The sequence below is a fragment of the Chaetodon auriga genome, chromosome 8 (assembly GCF_051107435.1).
Source record: "Chaetodon auriga isolate fChaAug3 chromosome 8, fChaAug3.hap1, whole genome shotgun sequence".
In the NCBI taxonomy this organism is placed as follows: domain Eukaryota; kingdom Metazoa; phylum Chordata; class Actinopteri; order Chaetodontiformes; family Chaetodontidae; genus Chaetodon; species Chaetodon auriga.
The window spans coordinates 6675149-6690622 of NC_135081.1; the positions used below are offsets into that span (position 1 = coordinate 6675149).

The window sequence follows — 15474 nt, forward strand, 5'->3', positions numbered from 1 at the left end:
CTTCTACTTGAGCAAGTGGGCTGTGTATCCCCACTACCAGCAAACCAGTGAGTGACTCCAAAGAAGAGCACATCAGCACCATGGACAGAGACAAAGACAGTCTCTGTCACGACCTGCCTGGCTGCGCTGGCTCTTTGTCCATCAAAGCACATGGTTACACGAGGCAGCACGCTTCATATGACCTTCATAGTATGGAAGCAGCGTGACAGGAATCAAGCTTGGCTGTGGAGTAGCTTTATTAACCCTTCATGTCCTTACCCATCTATTACCTCCATCCTGCCTCTCGTCCCCTCCCACCTCTCGCGATGAAAGGGACAGCGGCAGGGTTGGTAATTGTGCGTCACATGACTCGGGGGAGGGGGCGGGGCGTGGTGAGGAATCGCAATAAATTAAATAAACAAGAGAACGTAAATCCGCTGAGTACACCGCCATCCTACGACCCGGGTAGAAGCGCGCATCGCCGGGGCTTGCAGGCTGACGGTGGGCCGCAGCAGAGAGGAAGCGTCCAGCAGGGGAGGAGGAGGAGGAGGAGGAAAAACCGCTGCACCGGATGGTGGGGGGTGATGATGATGCCAGCCAGGGCCTGATGTTCCCCTGCACGCCCCGCTGATACACAGGGACTGTCGGACTGCTGCTGGTGGTGAGGATTATCCAGGAGGCTGGAGGAAGGAAGACAGGGAGGGGGGGGGAGGCAGCGACGAGCATCATCCGGAGAGGAGGGTTTTGTCAGGGAGGCTGACCGACAAATAACGCGGAACAGTAAGAAATAGGATCGAAAAGAAAAGAAAAAGCCCCAATTTCAAACGTGGAATAGGATTTTGCAGGCTTAATTAGCTTATAGACTGGATCAGTTTCAACGGATAGGCTACTGGTCCTCAGGGAAGAAAGTCAGTTCATGATTGTTCCAGAAACGCATGCGGATCCAGAACAACTGACTGGGAAACAGCCAATATTCCAGTACTGCTATCCAACTCAACTGCAATTCTGTAGAAAGTGTCCTACTGTTTTTTTATTTCCTAGTGCTGTGTTTCTGTGGTGCCTTCGAGGGCAGCTGGGATTCCTGAGGCCGCTCGCTCATTTCGTTGTGGGGGGGTAGGACCATATTGGACGCTTGATAGTCGAGGCTCAGCTCCACAGAGAGAAGATGTCGGGTCAGACGCTGACGGACCGCATCGCCGCGGCGCAGTACAGCCTGACGGGATCCGAGGTGTCCCGAGCTGTGTGTAAAGCCACCACACATGAACAGACACCTCCAAAGAAAAAGCACATGGAATGTGAGTAATCTATCTATCTATCTATCTATCTATCTATCTATCTATCTATCTGTCTATCTATCTATCTGTCTGTCTTACTGAATGTGTCCTTTCGACCCGCCATCCATCCTCCTAATGCACAGCTAGGCTGCGCACCAAAGCTCTGACGGTTGCCTCCCCCATCCATTCCTTCAGTGCATGTTAATGTGCTTGGAGGAGTTCCTCAGCCACACTTTGTGCTCACAAGTATATGCGCGCGCGCACACACACACACACACACACACACACACACACACACACACACTCTATGCCTTGAGGCATCTGCTATTTAAATTTAAACTTTCATTGAACAAGTCAAACCTTTCACCTAATCACAGCAGGGTTTCTTCCACCCCCATTGTGCTGGCCAGATGAGCATCAGTGTAGAACCACAGCGTTGCCACAAAGCCTTGGACCAGATACTCAAACCCTACTGACTGCAGCCTGTTTCCCCTACAGTGCTCCAGTGCTGTTGAATACATAACTGGAAAGGTTGAAAGTGGTGTGGCCACTGACAAACACACAGGCCTTTGCCCGGCCTCCTGTCCCCTATGGTCGAGCAGAGAGGCATGTGGCACTGCCAGCACTTGCTGCAATGTGTTGATTTGTTGGCACATTGCTTAGTACAAACAAGGAAAGAAAAAGATGGTGGTACAGAATGCTAATTCAATGTCACATGCTTAAATAAAATGTTAAGAAGGCCCATAAAACATTTGGAAAGGGCTTAATGCAAACATAAACTGTAGATATGCAGCATATGTGACAGCATTTATGTGCTGATTGAACATTTCAGTTATGTTCCAGGCTTTACATTGACCCTCGACAATCGGTAACATCCTGCCAAGCTACCTACTTAATTTGATACTGATTTACATCTTGTACAATAAAAGTCCTTTCAAAGACCTTTTGTAATCAGTCTGTAAAGATTGGACGAAAGGAGGCTAACGAGCAGCCGTCAACGTTTAAAAGTCCAGTGTAAGCAGAACCACCTGACACACCTGGATCTCTTTGGTTTCAATGTGTGTTTTTTTTTCTGACAAGGACAAATAATAAAGCAGAAGATCTATGTATATAAAACTGCCTACTTCAGCTCACAATAGAATGGCACAAACAGGGCCTTGTAATAGAATATTCCATACATAATTTAAGCTAATATACAATAAATCATACCTAACAGTGACAAGTAATGAAGTAGGATGTGTGTGGAGATGAAACTGCCTGCTCCAGCTCCTACGCAAGTGAAATAAATAACAGGCAAAATTGGAGCTTTACCTTGGTGTACCATAATTTAAAGCTAAAATGTATGTATGAGCAGGTGAAGACAAACATTATGTTATTGCAGAGAACATAAACATACATAATAAACTGTGAGAAACAGTAGGATGAATTTGACAAAAATGTGGCATCCACCTTTAACTCACGAGACAGAAGACAGGAGGTGAAGGTGACCATAGAAGAAGAAATGAAGGCAAAGAAACCGCAAATTGAACCCTTACAGATACACAGTGTGCACATACTAAATTTGGATACCCTCATAGTCAGATAATAACCATGTTTGACAGACTTTGTGTAATTACATTAACAGCAGATTTTTGTATAAATCACTCAGTTTCTCCAGAAATGCACTTCTGCACCGCATGATGAGAGTCATGCCTTCAACATTCCTTCAGTATAAGATCTAAAGAAACGGCAGCAAGTTTGAGTTGGCAAGCTCAAACCCAGTGGGAGAAATCAATCCACCCGTCTGTTCATGTCCAGACTGAAAAAACAAACTGAATGAAGAACTGCGTTAAATCATAGCACAACAAAGTGGAAAGCTCGGCCACTTGCCAGAGTTTGTGTCATCCCTTTGTTGTTGTGGAGAGTGCAGAGGAAGCACTTCCCTCCACATATTGCTTTCCCGCTCACCTACAAAAAAAGGGGAAAAGAATTTAATTCCTCATTAGTAGCAACTCGACTAACTGATGCAGTAACTATTGTATAAATTACATGCAGCCATTGCACTGCTCAGCCAGTGTTAACAATGCATCATCCTATTGTTAAATTCTTTTACTCGTTGTTTTAATCCTCTAACGAACATCTTTCACACTCTGTGTTGAATCCATCAGCAAAAAGATACATTTCCTGACTTTCAGAGGTTTTGAGTCTACCGCCTTACTTGGCCTGGTTTGAGGAAATATGTGAAGGGCAAGGCAAGGCAACTTTATTTGTATAGCATGTTACATACACCGGGTCATTCAGTGTGCTTCACAGGGTAATAAAACCAATAGACTACAAACTGTCCTAAGGGTTCTTGGAGGTTCATATGGCACAAGCATATCACAGATGTATTTGGGCCCAGAGCCACACAGTGATTTGTAGACGAGCAGCAGGATTTTGAAGTCAATTTTCTAGGTGACTGGTAGCCATTGTAAGGATTTTAGAACTGGAGTAATGTGGTCGTATTTCCTAGTTTTCATCAGGACCCTGGCAGTGGCGTTCTGAATCAGTTGGAGCTGCTGAAGAGCTTTTTTTTTGAAAGCCCTGTGAACAGACTATTACAGTAATCCAATCTACTGTGAAATAAAGGCATAGGTAAGCTTTTCTCGCTTGGACATTACTCCTCTGATTCTTGCAGGACAAAGTGACCAATTTGATGTGATGACTGAAATGCAAATTTGAGTCCAAGATAACGCCAAGATTTCAGCTTTGAATCTTTATTATGAGAGACAGGGAGCTAAGGTAAGAGCAGGCCTTCTGTCTCTCTTTCTGTGCTCCAAAGACAATTATTTCTGTCTTCAGTTCGAGACAATTTTGCTTCATCCTGTCACTGATTTGTTTGATGCAGTTACCCAAAGGTCCAACAGGCACCCAGTCTTTTGGTCTAAATGAAATGTAGATTTGCGTGTCATCCTCATAATTGTGGTATGCTACTTCAGTATTTTGTATAATTTGGCCTAAAGGTAGCATATAGAGGTTAAACAAGAGAGGTCCCAAGATGGACCCTTGTGGAACCCCGCAAGTCATGGCCATCTGCTCGAACACACAGCAGTCCCACCAAATACAGAGACTTTGCCTGAGTCATTGTTCAGGTGAATGTCATTCAGCAACTTTATGAGTGCAGTCTCGATGCTACCCAGTGCACAAAGTGTAGGTTTGATATAGGCCAACAGTTATGTAGTACAGTAGCATCAAGACTGTTCTTCTTTTGAAGCCTTTGGTAAAATTCAAGATTGGAGAGAGCTGTTAACAATAGCTATTAGTTTTTTCATCAGGGTACTAAAAATTGTTCTCAGGAGGCTGGTGGGTAAAACATCAAGGCAACAGGTGGATGAGCTGAGATTGGACATCATTTTTGTGTTTTGTTGTCAATGGGATTAATTGCATCGTGCCTACCAAGTTATTAGAAAGCTTTGGTGCAGTGTTTTTTTGTTTGGATTTGTGGAGGTGATAGAGTATTTCATTCCTTGACTCTTGTCTTTAAGGATGCAAAGGATGCAAACTCGCTCCATCTGCTGGGAGAACCTAGTTTTGAGGATATTGAAACTGGAGGTTTGGCTAACTGGTCAACGGTAGCAGACAAGGTCCATGAGTTGTTACTGTTTGAGAGGTAACTTAATGTCACATTGGGGGAGCTGCCTCAGGGATATTGTATGACATTATATCCACTTTCATCCACTGCTGGCATTTGCTCAATGTGCTGTTTGGGTCAACTGAAAAAGGTCCAGTTTTTTTTTCTGTGACCCTTTGCAGAAGTATTCATCTGCATCATCAGTGAAACCTGTTGCCACAGAATGTTGTCAGGATGCTCTGTATGATCCTGTTTCACATAGAGGACCTTTGCATCCACTATTTCCACTGCAACAAAAAAGACTCTCACGCCACACTACACTATTAAGTGCATTATTCATTACAGCCATGATCACCACATAGGTGTGGTCTGAAATTTCTTGTGTTATACAGTATGCATATTGATACAACTTCATTACAAATCATATTTTGCATAACCAATCTACTGACATAATCAGTCATCTTCATAATTAGCCTTCTATTCCACATCAAAGATCTTCCCATCACGCTGATGTGGTCTGTCACAACTACGGGTAATTTCTGCTGTTTGCTCATGTATCAACCACACGTGAATTTAGTATCTTTGGCTCGTGGACATTCTGAGTACTATTAAAGTCATTTACATATTTTAATTAAGTCAAGATGCTGGAAAGATATTATTGATTGCACTCTTATATGTTAAATTCTCATTTTATTCTGTATTTTCTTCATTCCTGTCTGAAATCTGAAGAGAGCTGCTCTTTACATTCAGGCTGAAATGTGACAGGAACTCATGAAATTCAGATGATGAAGATAGCTCTTATCTTGTTTTTTTCTCACTCTCCAAGTGAGCTCCACCGATCTGTTGAGACATCCATTAAATACTGTAGCTGGTCAGTCTCATCAGCCTTATCAAAAATGTCATGTACACATCATGCATTTACCTTTGCTCAGCACGAACTGCAACATTTCCAAACACTACACAGTTAATGGTTTCGTTTGTTGTATTATCTTAGTCCTAAATCCAACAAGTGTGGAAAGATGTGTGTGCATGGTCTAAAAATAATCTCTTATGGATTGTTCCACTGACAGCCAAATGTGTATTGGTCTGTTGATCCAGTTCAAGGGACATCCAGAGAGCAGCAGAGCAGTAAGCCCCTCATGCTGTGACCCCAAAGCCTCAGACAGAGGAAAAACTGAGAAAATCATAAGCAGAGAGTTTTTAGACTGAATTAGTCCCTTCAGCTTCTTCAAGGATGAAAGACACCAGAAATAGTTAGTAGAGTCTGGGAGCAGGTATAAAAAGACATGTTTTTTTAAAATGGGTTTTTTAAAGGTTTTCATCTCTTTTGCAGTTCTGCAGGCAAATCTGAGTCAGGTCAGTTTATTTTATGCCATAAAATAAACTGTAAAGCAGTCAGAGGATTGTGTCCTTAACGTTCGACTGGACTGTGACCAAATGGTTCAGACGACAAACTGCTGACTGTTCAGAAAAGTCAAGGCTGAAATGAAAATAATCCCAGTAATAGCCCAATGGTAGATACGTGTTGTTAGAGGTTTGGCACAAAACATTTGCCATTTATTTTAACAGTTTGACAGATGACTGCGATACACATTGAGAAGTCCTCCAAACCCTTAAAAGATTAGAGCTCAGACAGCAGCACAGATTGCCGACACCCCACATGGTCAGTGTGTGTCTTGCAGAGGGCTCTTGATGTCTTCGAGCTGCACTGGCTTCATGTGTGTGCCTGTATTTTTGTGTTTGCAGGCATACTCAACTTCACATACACACACAGTTGCCTGGAAGCCACATGCTGTTGGCAACATCCCAGAAAAAAGGACTTGATTGAGGATTCAATTAAGGGTCTTTTTTGGAGAGGAGCAGGGTGGTGCAGAGGAGGAGGTGCAGCTGTGAGTCAACTGCTTGAATGGGCTGAAGTTTTTAAGGCATTAGGATAATTACTGTGAACAAAGAAGGCCATTGCTAAGAAGACTGGCAGTCTGAAAGCGCAGTGCATGCGGTAACAGCATACCCTCATCCTGTTTTGTGCCATAAAGTAAAAGCATTCGTGCTGTAAATTCGAGGGGTTTTAGTAGCATTATGAAGCAGTGTTTGTGCGAGTGGGTCCATGTTTTGTTTGGATGGTTCATGCTGGCAGTGCATTAGGCATTCCACTGCTTTCACGCTGTTCCACTGATGGACAGTTGGTGGCCGCAATGCGTCAAAAAAGGTAGTGAAGAAGAAGACTGATAGCTAGCAAACATAGATTTAAACAATGCGGGATTTAGAGTATTTTACAATGCTTTGGAAATGCATCCAATATGTTTGTTACACCGAAAAAGATACACACTATGCATTTCGGCAAGAAGCACTCAATGTGAACATTACTTTTATTTGTTTACAAGAAAACTCACACAGGGCACCTTTAATAGAGCAGATTCCAGCTGGTGCAGACTACCAGTCTTCTTAGCAATGGTCTGAAGATATTGCTATCTGCAACTCATATCATCCACAGGTGGCAAAGACATACATATGAAAATATATCTTAATTTCAGCAGTACTTGCAACCGACTTTAATCTTGGTAGTGACACATTATGCTGGAACAGGTAATTTTGGAAAGATGCATTAATATTTGAATTACATCGGCCACATTTAAACCTGGGTTATTCAGAAAAATACTTTCTTTTATCTAACTAAGCTTTTGAATTGGTGCAGTGATGTGACCATCTGGCACAATAGCAGGCACTGCCCAGGAGTTCAAGATGTAGTGAGGAATGGCGCACACAAGCCATGTTCACTGACTATGATTTAGTAATGCCTCTATATATTTTATACTAGCCTACTTAACATTCTATACTCTCCATCAGGGCTGTGTTGAGGGTACTGGATCTGTCTATTTGGATTGATTGGGCTATAGGTTGATTACACAACAGCTGGCAAATGCCTGAATTAAATTGTCAGTTACATCCCTGGTACACACTTTCTCCACTTCATCCTTCTGCTGCTGCTACAGGACAGTTTCTAACCTATAACAGCAGCTGCCAAATGATTATTTTCATCCAAGGCCCATTTTGGTATTACTTCCACCATGAAACAAGGGAATGCGCGACAGGCAGGAATTTACATAGAATACTTGAAGGCAGCATTTTACTGATTGGTCAGGATAAGAACTGAGATGCTTGTCAGTGTGAATCCAAAGGCCCAGAGCATGGATCAGAGGACATGCAGGGTATCTGCAGCCCAGAGGGAGACAGCTAGAGAACTAATGTCACAGGGTTTGCCAAATGAAGATGGCTCTGTTTCTAAAGACTGGCCCCACCATTCCTGCTGCTCCTAATAGCCTCCATCTTTATCTACTGCTTCTCATGTTGGCCTAACCTCTCAATGCTCCCGCTGTTAAGTGTGGTAGGACAGGTTTACTGCTTGAAGGTGATGTTTCTGAAAATGTATGCCACGATTTTCCCTCTCTTACTGTCGCTGCTCTCTCTTCTTTACATCCTCACGATGTTTAAACTCAGACAATGTTGATCATAATGACCTTGATTCTGATTAGGCATCACGGCTGAGATTCTGTCTGCAATTATTATCAGCAGCTCTACTGCTGCTCTAAATCTAGTCACTCCAATTAACAGGTTTTGAACACAGTGATGCGATATGCTCTGCTCAGAGCAAATTTAGGATATATGACCTGCTGTGTGTGTGTGTGTGTTTGTGGGGGGGCTGAGCGGTGAGAAACATTAACAGCTTGCTGAGTTCCCTTTGGCTGCTAAGGTGCTGTTACCACAACACAAGTCACCATCAATGTCTCAACACATTTGAGAGGCAGACTGTCTCTGAAATGGGGGAGGGGAGGAAAGGGTAAGGGGTGGTGCCTCTTGTGACTGTCTCCAAGGTCTCATCTGTGGCAGTGTAAATGTTAAGTGTTCATCTCTCTATCTGATAGCTTTGTTTTCATGCACACTGCATACACCTGCACAGGTAGCACTTCAAGTACATTTAAATTGGTAAAGTCGATCCAGTTTAAGCTGGATGTATGTGACAATATAGCTCTGCACCACATTCCCCACCACATGTAGTTATATGGTGTTTGAAGGAATAGTTTGACACTTTGGACTTCTTAGTTTTCTTGTTGAGAGCAGGCGATAAGCATAACTTAGCATCAAATGAGGGGAAACTGCTAGCCTAAAAATATATTTTACCAGCAACAACAAACTTTACAGAGCCACACGCATCCAGTCTGTTATCATTTCAAGCGTGAAAAAAAATGACATTCTGGGAAAAACACTTACTTGCTGAGAGTTAGTTGAGAAGATAGCTTCTCTCTCTCACTCTCATAATTGTCCACTACAGCCAGCAGGTGATCAGCTTAGCATAGCATAAAGACTAAAACAGGGAAGCTAGCCTATGTAAAACCACAACTTTTTGGTTTTACACTTGTTTTTTTGCATTAAATAAACAAGATACAATGTGTTTGTCAGTGAGCTTTACAGGTATAGAATTATTTATTTATTTATTTATTTATTTATTACTTTTGGGCACATCCAAGATAGCTGTTTCCCCTGCTTCCAGTCTGTATATCAGGCTAAGCTAATTGGCTGCAGGTTGTAGCTTCATACTGTGAGAGTGGTATCAAACTCTCGGCAAGAAATTGCATAAGCATATTTCCTGCAAGGTCAAAATATTCCCTTATTTCTGGAAACAAAAACACTGCTTACCCTTGTAAACACCTGGCTTATGCATAGTTGCAGTAGCTGCTGCCACTGGGGATATCAACTATCAAAGAAACACCTGTTTTAGCAATCTAGAAATATTCAGGTTCTTACCATCTCTTTTGTCATTAATTTGCTTTGAGACTTTGTTTATGTTTTTTGCTTCAGGTGTTAACCGGCCAGATGTGTACAAAGGATTCAGTGTCTCTTTGCAACAGTAGGTAGTAGCAGGTTGTTGTGTCCATGGACGGTCAGTCTGGAAATACTGTGGCAGAAAAGCTTCAGCAGGATTGAGAAAGCTTGTCTTCACTCCTACCATGAACAAAACATCGAAGTGAAAATCCACTTTACACAATAGCAGCAAAGGGGTGGCATGCGTGAAAAATGTCAGTGAAACTGACGCAAAGTAACATTTTTTTAAGCACCTTCACTCGATGACTCAATGCTGTCAGTGTGGATGTCTTCATTGAAACTGCTGCTAGTTATTTTTTCATGCTGCTTCAGTTACAGTCCTGTGTGGTACAATTAGATTCTCGGCTTTTAGCCGACAACAGTGGGACATATTGTATGTAAATGTAACATGTAACATAAAATCCAGTCTCTCTAGAGTTTGAGTTATAACACCTTATTTCAGTAAATGTAGAGTTAAAAGTCTGAATGACAACATCAGTGAGAAGCAATGGGTGTCTGCTGTAGTACTGAGCTATCACTGTATCCCAAAAAATATAATCACAAAATCTTACCAACCTGCCAGCTATCGACTGCTGTGGAAAAAAGACATAATGGATGAGGTACATTTTAAGTATGAGTCAGTATAAAGGATTTGAGGAGAAGCATTCAAAAGCATCTTTATTCGGTCCTCATATATTCCCCTTCTTCTGCCTCTCCCACTCCATGTCTCACCACTGCTCCCACTCCTCTTTGCTTCTCTATAGTGATTCTGTGCAGTGCTCGCCTAATGGCAAGTTGCAGTGAATAGAGGAATGTGAACGGAGGTCGGTGAGAGGGCCCAGCATGTACTGTAGTGTTGATCTCACAGCGGGTATCCTTGCAAGCCCCAGAATGCCTCTCTTATGTCAAACACTGTGTGGGAGGTGGACCGTCCTAACAACAGTGTGTGTCCAGATTAATGAGCTGGGGCCAGGATCACCCATACAGCTGCATTATCCACTCTAAATCTGAGCAGCCTATTCAAACTGATGTGCTTCTCCTTTCTCAATACTTCCCACCTCTTCCCATGCCTCTCAGTCCTTTTTCTAATGTTCTTTAGAGGTCGCAGTGCCCTTGAGCCTGTTAGTATGAGGATGAAAACAAAATATCACTGTACAGTTGCATCTGTGGGGGGATGTTTTACACCTAAATGGACAGAATGTACACGCAGAGATTTGTTTACCCAGAGTGAAGTGCAGGTAAACATTCCTTTGTATGCATTTAAGCAGCAACAGTCTTTCCAGCAGCTCAAACATTAAAGGCCCATGGTTATACCCAGGCTGCATATCAATAATGCAGGGAGGCTTGGGTTTCCTGCTGTTCTATTAGTCTGTGTGCCTCAGGAACCGACTTTGCAATAAAGTGTCACAAGAAAAATTTCCCCCACTGACTGAATCACTAGGTATAAGGGATCCTGAAAGTTTGGAATAGTTTTGAAAGCTATGCGGCAGCCTCTCTGAGAAGGACTAATTCCAACCTTAGTAACACAGTCAGATGAATCTGTCATATAAGCGCCATACAAGCAGTGATACGATGTTACTATTTATGGATTATTCAACAACTTATTTAAAATGATATTGGAGGTCTGTATGAGACTCCAAACAAATCTTTGTGCTCGAGTCACAAGCTAGTTAGCTCTGAGTATTTGCAAGTGTGATAAGGAAAACAAGATTGGCTTATGTTTTCACTTCACTTGGCTGCTTAGCTTGTAAACTGTTCTTATTCTCAAACTGTGTTGTTTTATTTTTAACGTTACAAAAGGATGAGACTGGATGTGTTGACCAGTACACTGTCTTGGGTAATGTTAGCTGGGTCACTTGCTAGAGTGTTAAGTTTCCCCAATACAACAAACATTGCAACATTCCTGCTAACATTACCCCATAAACTCTATTAGCATGGCTCACTCACAACAACACAGGCTATTTCTGTGACCAGACCGGTCCATATAGCCCACTATGGATTTTGTTGATAATCAGGTATCTATATGATGATACAACCATCTATGATTGACATTGGTGCATGCGTGTGGAGATGATGCACCCTCCAGTGAGGACAAACATTTTTGTGTGTTTGAGGAACAGGTAGCATGTAGTGTCCATGTAGCAAAAGCCTGAAATAGCTTCTTTCTCTGTGGCGTAGAGCTCTATTGTTCCAAAAAACTATTGACTAGAGTGCTAGCAGCTTGCTATAGCCGCTCTATGAGGCTGTATTAGGTACAGTGCTGCTTGCAGCTAAATGCTAATATTAGTATGCTAACATGCTCACAAAGACAATGCTAAGATGCAGATATTTTGAAGATTATGTTTACCATGATCACCATCTCAGTTTATTGTGTTATTATGCAAAAACGCCAACGTACAGCTGAGGCTAATGGGAATTTCTTTAGCCTAGCAGGTATTTTGTTATAAAACAAAAACTAGATAAAAAGTCAAAGATCAGAAAATAGGGGGCATGACTATAAAAATAATTCAATATCATATTCATATGATATATCCAGCTATATCCATGCTAGCATGGCTAAAAACACTTAAATGAGCCACGCTATGGCACATGGGTCACTTGTTTTTTTAATGAATGTGGGCACTGTAGCTTATTTTGAGTCAAACCTTTTAAAGATTGTATCGTCAGTAGGACATTGAGCATGGAGCTGAGTGCAACAGACGGGGCTTATCCTGTAAAGGTGTCCCTTTAAGGTGACCCACTGAGCTGATATTGATTGAGATCTTCCACTCTCACATTTTGGACTCATGTGCTTTATTGACCCACACAGTGTCACATAACTGTCACTTAATACCACACTAGGATGCCCTGCAGCGTCTGTCCCACCCAGCACACAACTGACAGGACTCCTATTTCAAATAGCGTCCTTTAACATCAATAAGTGTAAGAGATATCCAAGCTACTGTGTGTGAGTACAACTGAAGCACGCACTGCAGGACACACGTAAGCATTTACGCAAGACTACACGACACGCAACATCCTCCTCACATTTTGATTTTCGATGGATTTTTACAAATGTACCAATAAGCACCAAAGGGGACCTGCCAAGGTGGTTTCCTAGGCAACAGGCTCTCATATTTGCAGTGCCATCAAGGATGCAGTAAAATCCCTTTGAAATCATCTTCACAGGTGCAAACTCCCACAGCAGCAAACTGATAGGGGTCATCCAAAGCCAGATGTACGTGAGTCATACAAGCCTTAACAGTGTTGAAAGATTCAAGAAGATTAAATGAATTCATATAAATATTTGCAAATGCATTTCATAAATCCCCTGTGCCGATTTGTGTTTTTTTCTACGCTGCAACAAGGTATATTTATATTTCATCGAGATCAGTATTGTTGAAGAGGTAAAACGTGGGGATTGGTGGATTCATCTACGTAATAGTGCAGAGCCATGCTGCATGAGTGATGCCTTGTTGAGCTACACATGAACGCACCATGAAAGCACAGTGATATTTATAGCTCCTCTCACCCTCAAGCAACATACAGTGGGAAAAAAAATACCCAGAATGCACTCTGTCCTAGCGTAGCATAGCACCAATGTGGTGTGGCAGCCAAACAAAGAGGAAGCCATTGGGATCCAGACACAGTGGAGGCTGGAAGTGACATCTGAGGAAAAAGCTGGCACCCCACACAATGCCGACGCTGCTGCTGGTGGACACAGATAGCAACGCTGTCTTCACATTGATGCTTTGGCTTTCAGTGACATTTCACTCAGCTGTTGGTGGAGTTGTGGTGTGTTTGCCGTGATGCAGCTCATGGGTAGAAAATCCCACATTCATTCAGTTTGTACAAGATGTGAAACACATACCAGTGTGTTTGCAAGTTTTAGCTCTTTACCTACAAATAATATAAGCTATTCTACATTTGTGCCAACCTTTTTTGAATGCCTGCTTGAAGCATGAATTCATGAGTCGCAGTTTCATTTAACTGGTATTTGTTGCTGTTAGTGTTACATTATCTCATACAGAAATGAATGGAAACTAATGAATACCTGCAACTGTATCACATTCAGCTCTCTCAAACACAGTGTCAAGGCAGCGAAATGATTGACTGTGACAACATGATTTCTAGTAAATGAGCCTGCATATTCAGGGTGCTTGGTGTGGTGTTCCAATGGGGTTTGTATTTGTACTACATGGCTTGGCGGTTATTTACTAATGCCATTAGCTTGATCAGCTAACAGCTGTGTGTTAGCTGTATGGTGACAGGCAGCATGTCTGAATGCGTGCTCTGTGGTGAACAGTAGGCTAAGCGATTGACAAACATGGCCTGTGCGATCATCAGGTGGCCAAGGTGTTAGCTTGCTCTGTGTTGGTCTGTTGAAACGAGCCACAGCTGCCAGATATTGGCTGTTTGAATCTAAATGCTCTCATGATGAACCTTTTCCAGCTTGATTTACTGTCATGTTCTATCATTCAGTGGATGAGTAGCAAATAGGCTTCTGCTCATTGGTCTGCAAATGAACCTCATGCTTCCTCACTCATCATTCAGCAAATGCAATCTTTCAATCTCTAAATCTTTTCAGAACAGATCAGCTGTGTTGACTGATCAGTCTTTCTCTAATTACTCTAATTGTCCTTCTTGCCCACAGCTCCAGTGGCTGCTAATATCCGATGCTCTCAGACAAAAAACCCAACTTCCAGCCATATTCTTCCTCAGCGACACCAGTCTAACATCTATTCTGTCATTTGTTTTGTCCTCCCTAGTTCCCTTCGTTCCTTGTTAGCAGTTCATCTCCCATGAGGCTTTGTGTCTTCACAGTCCGAACAGAAAATCCCTAGCTTGTGGCCTGTGGATTTCTGCTCTAAGGGAGGAAAGTGAGACAGCATACAGATCTTAAACAATGTATGCTGAACCAAATAATGCAGCAAATCTTTTTTTTTATTTATTTATTACTGGGCTTTGTTCTCTTACAGAGAGAAATCTGTAACTGTGTAGGTCTGTCCAGGGCTGAAGAAGCACAGGAAGGGAGGGTGAGAGGTTGATACAGATTAAAATCAAACATTCCCTACTGAATGGTGCTTTTTTTTTTTTTTTTTTTTTTTTTTAAACACATTTTTAGCACTTAATTTGTCCATATGTTTCTCAGAATAGCAGCAGTATACAGTGGATCATTTCCCCCTCTATTGAACTCAACCTATTCAAGAGCAAATTACAGCTGTAACTCGTTAACATCCAAGCCAAATCTGGGCCAATACAAATCTGATCAACCTTGACTCAGAGATGTTCAACCAAGCCGTCAGCATGCAAGATCTGACGGCATTATTGGTATAAACTCCAGAGAATCTACTGACAGATGAAGACATCTTGAGCTGAGATATTCCCATGGGTGTGTCGTGTTCACATGAGTGAGTAATCAAATAATCTAGGAAGTCAAAAAAAAACAAAAAACAAAACAAAACATCACTGTGCTGCCGGTCAACATCTGGGTGTCAGTCTCACTCCCTGACAGCAGACATTGTTCCTGACCACTACCATCTCATTAACACAGTGGGAAATGGTGCCATGCCAAAACCTGTGCTGTGTAAGAACCACATGGATGCAGGCTTCTTGGACTTTGCACTTGCAGGACAATTAAGCTACATGAAAAGCAAAATAAAAATATTTTTCCTAGCCTTTCCAAAAGCATTGACAACATGCCTGGCTAAGTAGCTCACTATTGTCTAGAAAGGTCTTGTTTACAAATAACGCATCTACTGTCTATGTTGTGGCTAGCTAGCTAGCTGCTGT

At 42.2% G+C, this 15474-nt stretch overlaps 1 protein-coding gene across 11 annotated transcripts in view; it reads left to right on the forward strand.

Annotated features, from left to right (window-relative positions):
• Positions 1-335: 335 nt before the first annotated feature.
• snap91a (synaptosome associated protein 91a) overlaps positions 336-15474 on the forward strand; it is a 49954-nt gene continuing 34815 nt past the window's right edge. For 10 of the 11 annotated variants that reach the window (XR_013077429.1, XM_076736215.1, XM_076736217.1 and 7 more), the window contains exon 1: positions 336-1274. Coding sequence is in view for 10 of the 11 variants with exons in the window: in XM_076736215.1 (XP_076592330.1) it covers positions 1145-1274 (130 nt within the window). In the remaining variant the exon portion in view is untranslated. The remainder of the gene's footprint in view (positions 1275-15474) is intronic. The other variant, XM_076736216.1, reaches the window with a different exon arrangement.